The sequence below is a fragment of the Mustela nigripes genome, chromosome 15 (assembly GCF_022355385.1).
Source record: "Mustela nigripes isolate SB6536 chromosome 15, MUSNIG.SB6536, whole genome shotgun sequence".
In the NCBI taxonomy this organism is placed as follows: Eukaryota; Metazoa; Chordata; class Mammalia; order Carnivora; family Mustelidae; genus Mustela; species Mustela nigripes.
The window spans coordinates 13009762-13023298 of record NC_081571.1 but is presented as its reverse complement, the minus strand read 5'-3'; the positions used below and the strand labels follow the sequence as shown (position 1 = coordinate 13023298).

Genomic DNA, 13537 nt, shown 5'->3' with positions numbered 1-13537 from the left:
AAGCATGCACTAGAAGACAACATGAGATACAAAAGCTTTGCTTCTTACAGATAGGAGGAAAGCTCGTTTTCCAGGACATGTTTATAGAATTCTTGGGAACATAAAACAGAACCACCTACTATGTGCCAGGCATTCAAAAATGCCAGGGGTAGAGTGAGGACAAGGACAGATAAGGGACATCCTGGAACGTCTGGCACATAGTAGTCGTTTAAGAAACAGCTGCCGAATGATCTATTAGTTGATTCATTTTAGTTCACAGAAATTACATCTCTGATTTTTTTAAAAGATTTTTTTTATCTGTGAGAGAGAGAGAGAAAGAGCATGAGCAGGGCAATGGGTAAGGCAGAGGGAGGAGCAGGCTACCCACTGAGTAGAGAGCCCAACCTGGGGCTCGATCCCAAGACCCTGGGATCATGATTTGAGCTGAAGGCAGACGTTTAACTGACTGAGTGACCCAGGAGCCCTGAAATTACATCTCTGATTATGAACAATAGAAACATTCTTAATTCTTCTAGCATTCTTCTATTATCTACTTTTGAAGAAAAACACAAACAATTTTTAATGAATATGGATGTGGAAGCACTAAAGGTATTCAATAATCTGGAAATTCAGAGAACACTGACACTTAAGTACTTGAGCTTATCATCACTTTGTGCTATTGTTTTATGTTCCCGAACATTCCATAAAGGCGGTGTTTGTGTCTGAATTTCTGATTTAGCTGTAAGATGTAAAAATCCTACATAGACAACTTGGCTTCAGTTATATCAGAAGTGACTTAAAAGCAAAAATAGCATCCCAGCTATTCCTTGATGTTGATATTTCTTGGATAAAAATAAAACAAAAAAATAAGTAAACAAGTGAGTTCCTATTAAAAAGGCAAAAGAAATGTGAATAGGACACTATCTGTCCTGGGAAGTTCAGATTCAAAACGTGTTTCTTAAGATAGGAACTGCATGGGAATCCATTCCAAAATAACATCTCCACTTGTTATATAATTAGATAATGGTTTCACAGACTTTGTATAAATATATCTTCATGTCTGATGGTTTTCTCTTAAAAGGATATATTACTAATTTTTCTCCCTGAAAACTGTGTTTACAGAGCCACCAACTTTCCCCCCTGACTTTATTCATTCTTTTTCTCCTTGCCCTTCCCACTCTAGGTTGGACTCAATGAACACACTGGAGAAATGAGTAACTTAGGCAAAGACCTTTTTATTCGTGGTTAGGCTCACATAGTTCCAAAAAGTAAGCGTAATTAACAAAACACCCACAAGTACCAGAGAAAGTGCTCCGGTCTCAGTAGAAGGCACTGATCCTAAGAAAGCTTGATGTGGGTCACCACATAGAGATGCGGCTTCACTCCTGTTGAATGAATGTGCTGTATTCTGAGTGTGACAGTTGGGAGGCAGGAGTAGGAAGAGCCCAAGCCTCTTCTCCACTGGGTTAGGCAGCCAGGCCCTCCAGGGGTGGTCTCCCTGATGACATGAAGGTGTCCGCCGTGGTAGCTATGACAACGATCCCAGCTACAGCAACGATGCTGATGTCATCACCAACAGTTTGATAGGATCTAGAAATCTTTAGGGTGCTTCTCATCCAGTTGATCATCTCAGATCCGTTCCTTGGACAGGCCACAGAGTCCACTTTCACAAAAATGAATCCAGCGCATTCAGTGACCACTGAAAACACACCAGTCCTGGTGTTTGCTAATCCGGCACCACAGTTAAAATACGATTGCATCATTTTGGAAATAAGTCCAACCTAAGGTACAAGAAAATGTATTGTTAAAAAACACACATGGGTACTTTTGGTGGTATGGCTTTAAAACCCAGCACTTGTCTATAAAAGCCTTACAATAAAGTTAGTGAACAGCAATTTTTATTTTTAAAAAAATGGAAAGTATTTTACTAGACCAAATTAGTTTAAGACATATGAAAATCAAATCTTATGCAAACACCCTTAGAAAAACTGAATTATATAATTAACAGTCCTTTCCACAAATTAATAACAAATATGTTAAATTACTGTGTATTAAAGATATGGTTTGAAAGTTAGAGCTGTTTCAAAATACTATGTTCAAATCTCATTCTGTAAGAACCCAGGGAAGTTGTCAAACCACCCCGTTGTCCTTCCAGTAGGGTTTCATGGTACACCGGAGGGTTTATTATGAGCCAGGAGAGAGTCACTAAGTAACATTCAAAGAAAAATAAAAGTAAAACATCAGGTACAAATTAATTTAATTCACTTCCTGAGACTTACACAGAGCTCACTGACTTAAATAAAGCATGACAACACTGTTTTTAAATATCAAGAACACTATTTTCTGGCAGCATCCAGTATACTTTTGTGTTACAAGTAGGTCATAAAGATAGGGCTTCAGGGAGAAATAGAAACACAGATGAACCTCTAAAGAAAGAGAAAGCTTGAGCAGAAGACTTCTTATCCTCTTTTTATGAGGCACAAACAGAAAAATAGATAAAACATAACAACACTGATGATAGACTGCGGGGGACTTCATAACTCGACTTTTATGTTTTATGAATGATATTTAATACAGCATTATTCCTGCTGAATAACCAGAAGATTTGCATCATCAATAATACGGTTAAAAAGTTCACTCCATGGTAATATCCATGTCAACCAATGTTACCTCTTCTACATAAAGCGTGTGTGTGTATATAGTACACAGAGAATATATATGCCTAGAGCATATATACAAACACAGTCATGTCTTCCCAGTCTCAAGCCCATCTGACACTTTACAATGAAGAGAGAAAACAGGAAGGAGACTTCTGGTACCATTTATTTTTCTGTGACAGTCATAAAGCTGCTGTATCGCAGCTTGGAAAATACACAGTAATCATTGTATATTACAGTAACTGTATAATGCAAAAGCAAATGATTTTTTTCCCAGAAAAAAAAAAATCTGTTTTCCCTATGACTCTGCTTCCTCCCCCCTCAAAAATACCATATACGTAATTTCCACCTAAAGTCAGAAGGCTTCCAGTGCCCATGGCCGGTGGAAGCAGCATGGTCACAGCTCAGCAGGAGGATGCCTGTCTCCACTTCTGTCTCTGACGCAAACTGCGCTCCCAGGCCGGCTCGTTTTACAACTCTTCCTTCAAGCCTTTCTGTGTCTCTTGCCTGGCTTTGTCCTCCTCCCTGGGCGCCAACCATGTGAAATACACTTTTATTGGATCAATGTTCCAGTGTTTGTGAAAGGATATGGGAACTTGGTGAGAAAGGTAGTCCCTGGGATAATCCACGGGCCGAGCCTGCAGGAAGAAGAAAAGAGAATCATGTTCCTCTATTTGCTGAAAACAATTTTGCTTCAGCACAGCATTATCTAAATTTATGAAGTGACTGCTTTTCGCCAATATTTGATATTGCTTATGAGAATGTAAAAGCAAAAAAGAAGATCTTTTCTACTACCCTCTCTCTGATGCAAGGCTCTTTGCTTTTGTATCTCTGATTACTTTAATATCCCAGATATACCACTTTTTGCTTCTGTGTTCCGTAGTCATGCCTCTGGGAGATTTCTCAACCATGGTAATAGATATAAAAAGCCTTCCTTGGTCAGTCATTCAAGTGACTATTATAACTTCTGCAAAAGGCAGAAACATTGCTATTTCTCAGGCCTCTCTAAAGAAACTGGCCATACGTGGAATGTGTGTGTGTGTGGTGGGGGTGGTGAAGAGTTCTCAGGGGCTCCCCTTGCCTGTCTACTGCCCTGACGTCTAATTAGGTGTATCTCTCAGAGCAGGAAAATGCAGAGCTCATCAGGAATCCAGGAGAAGCATGAAGTAACTCAGCACTCACTTCGCAACCAGATACCTAGTCTGATTCCAGAAATGACAAGGGAAACATTGAATAATTTTTTTTTTTTGAGGCTTTCATTTTCCTGACTGTATGGGTAAGAAGGGGAAATGACTGCTCTGTCTCTTCATGACCTTAGCTACTGGGGAAAAGCCTTCACATTGTGAAAGCCAGGTTTTTTCGCTTTTTTTTTCCCTTCTATTTCTAAAGAGCTTATTCCTAATGTGTATTTCATTTCCAACCAACACCCTGTCTATGTCAGATGAGGTGATAAAACGTGTAATTATAGAGAAGCAAAGCTGTGACTTAGCAGTTTGCAAGAGGGCCTAAAAAGTTTTTGCATCGTCATCACTTCAGGATTCTCTAGAACTTAGAAAATGAAGGGGTTTTTTTGTTTGTTTGTTTTTAAATTTTATTTATTTATTTTACAGAGAGAGATCACAAATAGACAGAGAGGCAGGCAGAGAGAGAGAGGGAAGCAGGCTCCCTGCTGAGCAGAGAGCCCGATGTGGGACTCGATCCCAGGACCCTGAGATCATGACCTGAGCCGAAGGCAGCGGCTTAACCCACTGAGCCACCCAGGCACCCTACAAAATGAAGTTTAAGCAGAATTAGACATAGTCTAGGATGGCTGAGATTGAAGTAACCTTCAGAGTATGGAAGAGAAACCAGACACTATTTTTTTTTTTTCTCTAAACAAAGCATCCACCTTTCTCTAAATGCTTATCTTGTTTACAGATTTATATAGCCCATCTGTGTTCTCTAATAACTCACTGACTTATCAATACTAAAACAGTCTTGGCTTTATTAAATCTAGATAGGAAACATTTTGAAAACAAGTCTTCTCTAGGCTAGTATTTTATTACATTCTACTTAAATGCTTGCAGTGAATATTTCTGTAAACCCTCTTAAGTGGTTTATAAAATACCTTCATTAAATTTTATCTCATTCAATCCTTGAAGCAACCTTGCAAGGTGATCAGAGTATCATGATTGATCTTCAGTTCATAGATGAGGAAACTGGAGCTCACAGAATTTATAAATTTCTTAGGGCAACAGGTCTAACACCTATTGCACTGGGGACAAGAGCAGGTGACCAGCCCAGCTCCTAGTTCAAGCAGGATGCCTGCAACTGGTCCTCATTCCGTGGCCACAAGCCTGGTCCACCAACGGTGCCTCAGGTGCCCTGATCTCCTTGGGGGTCTTTTTCCTGAGACGGCACAAATATCCTGCTCCAATGAGTGTTGATACTTCTGCATGGAAGTTCAAAATGACGGTGTGGGTTGAGCGGAGAACTTCCATGCATTGTCCTTTAAAGATTCTAAGTGCTCATGGAGTCAAAAATCTAAGAAGGCAATTTTAAAGGACAAAGGTGAACCAAAGACCAACAATACACACTAGAATAATGTCTAACAGACTTGAGTTCTGAGTATCAGCTGAGGAGATTCAACAGTGATATCCGCTTGCAAGGCCCTCTGGGAGTTTACTGGCCTGGAAGAAACCCGAGGGAAAACAAACGCTCAATTTTGTTCTCAGACAATTCCACAAGGCTCCCAGAAGAAAGAAAGAAAAATCGTGGAAACAAATCTTGGCTTGTTTTTCACATGTAAAAATGAACTCTCAGAGACACAAATGCATCTCACAGGAAAAAAAGAAACCCATGCTATCTTTCCCTCTATTAATGCGGATTCCAGAAGGGACTGCAGTTGCATGTTAGCACATGAGTGAAGAGCTGGTTTACAAAGTATTAGAATGTGCTAATCATTTCTGGCAAATGCGGTTTTGGAAAAGAACAAGACAAGCCTAGAGAAGTGGAATGTGTCCACAGAGGCATCTGTAACACCAGGAAGTCTAGACGGACTCTGATAATCACATTACTGTGCCCAAAATGCCAAAAGGAAGTGGCAAACAGGCAGGGTTGGGTGGAGGGAGAAGGCCTTAGGAACAGACATGGAGAATGATGGGAAGCTGTGCGCAGGAGGAGAGAGATGGCGTAAAATGCATGGAAGGACATACATTGGGTCAAATCAAAACTTAATCTGTAAGTATTAGACCACACTAAACAGTGCAAAAAAAAAAGATTAAATTTGTATTTGCTTAGACAAATACAATTTTTATAGCTGTATTGACATAATTTACATACAATTCACACAGAGGCATGGTAGTTTGAAAACTTTTAGTAGATTTCCATATTGATCCAGTTTTAGAAGACTATCTACAGTCATTCCCCCAGAACTCCCTGCCATGCATTTTCAGCGATCCCTACCGCAGTGGCAGCCCCCGGAGACCACTGATTTGCTTTTTCTCTACAGTATTGCCTTTTCTAGAAATTTCTTAGTGGAATCATACATCATGAATGTTTTGAACCTGGCTTCCTTCACTTAGCATTGCTGCATGTATCAGTAGTTCATTACTTTTATTGCTGAGCAATATATTACACTGAGTGGAAACACCATACAAACAACACACAGTTATTATCACACAGCTTCCATGGACCAGGAAATTTGGCAACACATAGCTGGGACCTCTGCTTCACGGTCTCTCACCAGATCGTGGTGAGGATGTCACCAGGATGACATCAGGATGTCAGCCCGGGCTCTATAATCTCATCTGAAGGCTCAAGTAGGAAAAGATGCACTTCCAAGCCCAGTCAGTAGGTACGGGTAACGCTCAGTTCCTTGTGGGCTACTGAGCTGAGGGCTTCACTTTCATACCCTGCCCCCTTGCAGCTTGCTTCAGCAAAACCTGCAAGCCCGGAGGGAAGTAGGGAGCGTCTACAAGGAAGATGGAAGTCACAATCCCTTGCAGCATAATGACAGAAGAGACATCCCATCACCTTTGCCATATGCTATTGGCTTATACGCCAAAGAGGGGAAAACGCAAGGTATGAATTATCAACAGGAGGGGACCAATGAGATCTATGTCATAAATTGCCTGCCACATATATGTTTAATTTTTCTTTAAACTGCCAAAACATTTCCAAAGTAACTATATTTTATATTCCCACTAGAGGCCCAGGTCTGTTTGCTTATAGGCATTCTATACATGTGAATTTAGTTTGCATCTCCCTAATGACTAATCATGTTGAGCATCTTTCCATGTGCTTAGTAGCTGTTTATGCATCTTCTTTAGAGAAATGTCTGTTCAATCTTTTACCCAGCTTAAACTCAGCAGCTGATTCTCTTACTGAATTGTAAAAGATTGTTATATATCCTGAATTCAAGTCTTTTACCACATACATGATTTACAAATATTTCTCCCAATTTATGGGTTTTTTTTTTTTTCACTCTCTGAAGGATATCTTTTGAAGAGCAAAGTCTTATTTTAAGTTTCATGATTTCAATTTATAAATTTTTCCTTCTATGGATCTTGCTTTTGATGCCATAAAACTTTGCCTTCACTAAGGTCAAAAAGAATTATCCCTATGTTTTTTGGGGGAGTTTATAATTTTATCTCCTATATTTTGTACGATGATTCATTTTGAATTAATATTTGTGTGTGATGTAAGGTTAAGTTCGAAGTTCACTTTTTGTTTTTTTGTTTTTTTGTTTTTTTAAAGATTTTGTTTATTTTATTTATTTATTTGACAGACAGAGATCACAAGTAGGCAGAGAGGCAGGGAGAGAGAGAGAGAGAGGAGGAAGCAGGCTCTCCGCGGAGCAGACAGCCGGATGTGGGGCTCGATCCCAGGACACTGGGAACATGACCCGAGCCGAAGGCAGAGGCTTTAACCCACTGAGCCACCCAGGCGCCCCCAAAGTTCACTTTTTGTATGTGGAAATTCATAATTGCTCTAGCACCAGCTGACCGGTGCCACTTCTCCCCTGGATTGCTTTGGCATCTTTGTCAAAAAAGAGTTTACCACAAATGACAGGGTTTATTTCTAGACTCTCTATCCTGTTGCATTTGCATTGATGTGTGTGTGTGGATGTGTGTGTGTTTATCCTTCTACTACTGGCATCGTCTTGATTATCGTAGCTTTAGAGTAAGTTTTGAAATCATAGAACTGTAAATCCTCCAATTTCGTCCTCCTTTTTAAGAATTACTGTGTATTTCCATATAAATTTTAAGAATCAGCTTGTTGATTTTGACAGAGAAGCCTGCTATGACTTTGGGTATGGATTGTACTGAATCTATTGATGAATTTGGGGGATGTGGGGGAAATAAAAAAGCCCTAAAGCCCACAAGAAACACTTCACATTCCATTTGTCTAGTTAACTGCTCATATCCCAAAGGAGAGTAAAACTTCCCTTATCTCTTGGAGAGGCCAAGGGTTATATCCCTGAACTAGGTCCAGAGGGTAAGCCCCAAGGTGCCAGAAAAACCTGAACACTTTCCACCCTGGGATACATTTACATTTCAAGGAAGAATAAGGTGTTTATTTGCATACCAAAATGCTGAAGTAAGAAAGCATTTCCCTTTAGAAACAGAGGAAACAGTTTTTCTTTGTCCCTTGCTGATGGGGTATCTCACCATTTGCAGAGACCACTTGAATTGGCCCTCATCCTACTGCTCTGGAGGTAAAACTAGGTCAAAGGGGCAGTGGGAGTGGGGGCGAGATTTGCTTATTATTTATTTTGAGGTACTTAATGTAAAAATCTATCTCTGATCCAGAACACTTCCTTTAGGCATTCAGAATAAGTTAATTTTAAGTGAATAAGATGAAATTCTTTTTTAAAAATAGATTTTATTTATTTATTTATTTGAGAGAGAGAGAAAGAGAGCACAAGCAGTGGGAGCAGCGGGCAGAGGGAGAAGCAGGCTTCTGCCAAGCAGGGAGCCCAGTGTGGGACTCAAGCCCAGGACACTGGGATCATGACTTGAGCTGAAAGCAGACGCTTAACCAACTGCGCGTTAACCAACCCAGGCATCCCAGTATTTTAAATGGTATTACAAAATCAATGGAGAAAATTGCAATAGCAATATTGAGTCTTCCAATCCATAAATATGGTATAGATCTCTTCATTTAATTAGATCTTAATTTCTCTCAGCAGTATTATACAGTATACAGTATAACTCCATTTTAATTTATTCCTGATGTATTTTATTCATTTGCCTGCTACTTTGAATGACACTGTTTTCTTCATCTTCAGGTTTTTTTGTTTTTTTTTTTTTTTTTTTTTTGGTCAAAACAACACAGTTGCTTTTATATATTGATCTTGTAGCCTATAACCTTGTTAAACTCATCTATTAGGTCTGGTAATTTGGTTTTTTTTTTCCTTTGGTAGATCCGTAGGATTTTCTACATACAAGATAATGTGGTCTGTGGATAAAGACAGTTTTACTTTCTCTCTTGCAACTTGTATCCTTACTATACATATATGTATGTGTATGTGTGTGTGTGTGTGTGTAAATATATACATATTTTCATCTTATTGCGCTGGTTAGAACCAATGAATTAAAAGTGGTAAGACAGACATCTCTACCTTGTTTCCAATTTTGTTATTTTGTATATTCATTTCATCATTTTGTTGAGAGGTATTTCTTCTATTTTTATTTTTTTTTTTAAATCATGAAGTGATGTTAGATTTTGTCAAACATTTTTTCTGTGTCTATTGAGAGACTCATGTGGCTTTTATTTATTATTCTACTCATATGGTATATAACAATAATTGATTTTGGATATTAAACCAAATTTGCATTCCTGTGATAAATGCCAGCTTGTCATGGCATATAACCCCTTTTATATATCGCTGAATTCAGTTTGCTAGTATTTTGTTAAGGATTTTTCCATCTGTGTTCAAGAGTAATATTGGCTTGTAGTTTACTTTTGTCATATACAATTTTAATTCCTGTTACTTTTTTAGCAATATTTTTGGAGTGATTTTCTAAATTCTTGTTCTAGGGATAATAATATGCACCTTTTTTATTTTATTTTATTTTATTTTTAATTCAAGAGAGAGAGAGAGCATGTGGGTGGAGGTGTGGGAGGAGCAAGGGGAGAGAGAGAGAGAATCCAAGCAGACACCCTGCTGAGTGTGGAGCCTGATGTGGGGCTCCATCTTGGGAGTCTGAGATCATGACCTGAGCCTAAACTGAGAGTCAGATGCTTAACTGACTGCACTACCCAGACACCCCAACAATATGCATCTTTGGCAAATTAAGCTAATATTGGCCTCATAAAATGAATTGGGAAGTATTCTCACTCCTTTAATTCCATTCCATCGGTGTATGTAGTTTCAAATACTTTTTTTATTTCTTTTTAAGACAGTTTTGCTAATGACTGCGATTTAAGAAATTTCTCCCATTTCTTTTAAATTGTCTAACTGGTTAGCACAATTTTGGTAGGATTTGCAATGATGTTCCCCCTTTCATTCCTAACTTTGGTAATCTGTGTCTTCCTTCTTTTTCTCTTGGGCAGTCTAGCTAAATTTACCAAATTTGCTGCTCTTTCCAAAATAAATCAGTTTTGGCTTAACTTGATTTTCTATGCTGTTTTTCTATTTTCTATATTGACTTGTGCTCTACACTTTAATATTTCTTTTATTCCATTTAAAGGTTCAGATTTGAATGATAATATTCTTTTGCTTTCAGTGCAGATGTTTAGAGATTTAATATCCTTGTCCATTTCTAGTATGTTTAAAACTATACATTTCCTTCCAATCCCTACATATCTATGCTAAAAATTTTGTTATATTTTATTTTCATTTTTATTCAAGATATATTCTAATCTTCCTTATGTTTTCCTCTTTAACCCAGGAATATTTTTAAATGTGTTGTATAATTTCCAAATATTTGGAAATTCTCTCATTTTTCTTCCACTGATATCTAATTTCATTCCATTACTGGAAGGACATATTTTGTATGTTTTCAAACCTTTAAAATTTATTTAGACTTGTTTTTCTGCCCCAGCATGTGATCTATCCTTTAGAATACTGCATGCACACTTGAAAAGAATGTGCCTTTTGCTGTCAGATGAAACACTCCATGTCAGTTAAGTAGTTAGTATTTGTCCATTTCTCATTCCAATTCTGTCCATTTATGTTTCATGTATTTTGACAATCTGTTAAGTGTACATATACATTTATAATTATTGTATCTTCTTAATATATTGATTTTTGGTTATGAAATGTTCCTCTTTCTCTCCAGTAATATTCCTCTCCTTAAAGTGTATTGTGTTTAACATAGCCACTGAAACTCTGTATGATTAACTGTTTGCAGGGTACATCTTTTCCTGTACTTCTACATTCAACCTATTTGTGTCTATGAATCTAAAGTGTACTTGACTGTTACAGACAATGTAGTCAAATCTTGATTTTTATGCAATCTGACAATATCTGCCTTTTTTTTTTTTAAAGATTTTATCTATTTATTTGAGAGAGAGACAGTGAAAGAGAGCATGAGAAAGGAGAAGGTCAGAGGGAGAAGCAGACTCCCCATGGAGCTGGGAGCCTGATGCAGGGACTCAATCCTGGTACTCTGGGATCATGACCTGAGCCAAAGGCAGTTGCTTAACCAACTGAGCCACCCTGATGCCCATAATATCTGCCTTTTGACTCAGGAGTTTAGTCCATTCATATTTAATGTAATAATTGATACACCTGTATTTTTATCATTTTGCCATTTATTTTCTGCATGTATGGTTTTTGTCCTTCTGTTTCTCCTTTACTGACTTCTTTGGTTAAAGAATCTTTTTGTGTATATTTATTTAATCCCTCTATTGATATTTTAAACTATATATTTTAAATCATTTTCTCAGAGATTTTTCCAAGGATCGCAGTATGAATCTTTAACTTAGGTTAATACTGACGTAATTCCAATAAAATCAATTGCTACAATATAGCTTCATTTCCTTCTCCTTATCTTTGCACTATTATCATCATATATATGGCATTTACCTATGTTATAAATCCAATAATAGGATTATAAATATTGCTTTAAACAATCTTATATTTAGGGGCACCTGGGTGGCTCAGTCATTAAGCATCAGCCTTTGGCTCATGTCATGATCCCATGGTCCTGGAATCAAGCCGTGCATCAGGCTCCCTGCTTGGGGGGAAGCCTTTTTCTCCTTCTCCCATTCCCCCTGCTTGTGTTCCCTCTCTCACTGTTTCACTCTGTCAAATAAATTTAAAAACTCTTTTTTAAAAATCTTATATTTGCTAAAGAAATTGAGAGAAAATATGTATGTTTATATACAAGCTTTTCTTTTAATTATATATATGCACATATATACATATATGTATACACACACATACACAGTCTTTTATATTTTCCTCCATATTAACCCTATCCAGTATTCTTCCATTCCTTCCTATATATTCTAATTACCATGTGCCATTTTCACTCATCCCAAAAGATATCCTTTAGTTTTCCTGTAGGGGAGGTCCACTAGCAAAGATCTCTCTCACTTTTTGTTTACTTACGGATATCTTTATTCCACTTTTGTTTTGAAAGGATAGCTTTATTAGATACAGAATCATTAGCTGGTTGGTTTTTTTTGTTTTGTTTGTTTTGTTTTTTGCTTCTGCCTTCAGGCTTCTATTATTTATAATGAGAAATGAGCTAGTAACTATATTTTTTGTTTCTCTTTTCATTAGGTTGCTTTTAAGACTTTCACTTTTTCATTGTCTTTCAGCAGTTTGACTATAACATGTCTCTATGTGATTCTTTTCTTTTCATGATTACCCTACTCGAACCTTTTAGAGCTATACATTGTTTTTCATCACATTTGGGAGGTTTCAACCCTATTTCTTTGAAAAACATTTCCATCCTGTTCTCTCTCCACTCACTTTTTAGGACTCCCATTAAATGCATATTGGTATACTTTATGGCTTAAAGCATTTTAAAGTTCTGTTCATTATACTTTAGTCATTTTTCTCTCTCTTCTTTGGACTGGGTAATTTCTATTGATCTGCCTTCAAATTCACTGTTTCTTCTGCCATTTCAAATCTACTATTAAGCCCACCCACATAATCGCTCATTTGAATTATTTGGTTTTACAACTATAGAATTTTCATTGGTTTTTTATTGTAGTTTCTATTTTTTATTAATATTTGCTATTTGTTGAATCATTGTAATCATATTTTCTTCTGGTTCTATGAACATGGTATCCTTTAATTCTGTGGCTATGATTTTATTAGCTTCTTGAAGTCTTTGTCTATCAACTCCAATATGTGGTCCCACTCAGAGTTGGTTTCTGTTCCCACATTTTTCCCTCAGTACATCTCTTTGCCTTGTGTCATGATAATTTGTTGAAAGTTGATTATTTTGAAGATGTATTGTAACAACAAATCTGTTTAATTTTACTACTTTTAAAAAATATTTTATTTATTTATTTGACAGAGAGCTAGAGATAGAGCACAAGTAAGCAGAATGGTAGGGAGATGGGGAGAGAGGGAAGCAGACTCTCTGCTGAGCAGGGAGCCCGATGCGGGACTCGATCCCAGGACCCTGGAATCACAACCCGAGCTGAAGGCAAAGGCCTAACAACTGAGCACCCAAGCACCCCAATTTTACTACTTTTTTAAGAAGTAACTTGCCTGGATTTACATTGTAGAATCTTTCTCACTGCAGTATATGGCTATTGATATCTCCACTTAATTTTTATTTCTAACTTTTAGCTTGGATTGCTAGGGGTCATCCCTAGTTTGAATGTGCTTGAATAGCTTAGTGGTTAACTTATCATATGGGCAGAGGTGATGCTCAAACCTCAAGCCCCTAAGGCTTCTACCTATGTATAGGCTGGAAAGCATATTCAAAGACTCAATAGATTCTCAAATA

At 37.5% G+C, this 13537-nt stretch overlaps 1 protein-coding gene across 3 annotated transcripts in view; it reads right to left on the bottom strand.

Annotated features, from left to right (window-relative positions):
* Positions 1-1194: 1194 nt before the first annotated feature.
* Positions 1195-13537, bottom strand: part of B3GLCT (beta 3-glucosyltransferase) — a 115169-nt gene continuing 102826 nt past the window's right edge. Inside the window, exons 15-16 of one of the 3 annotated variants that reach the window (XM_059377804.1) lie at positions 2986-3274; positions 1195-1760 (exon numbers count right to left, since the gene is read on the bottom strand). In XM_059377804.1, the coding sequence (XP_059233787.1) occupies positions 3107-3274 (168 nt within the window). In that variant the 3' untranslated portion in view covers positions 1195-1760; positions 2986-3106. Of the gene's footprint in view, positions 1761-2784; positions 3275-13537 lie in introns of those variants that run through there. The other 2 variants (XM_059377802.1, XM_059377803.1) reach the window with 2 other exon arrangements.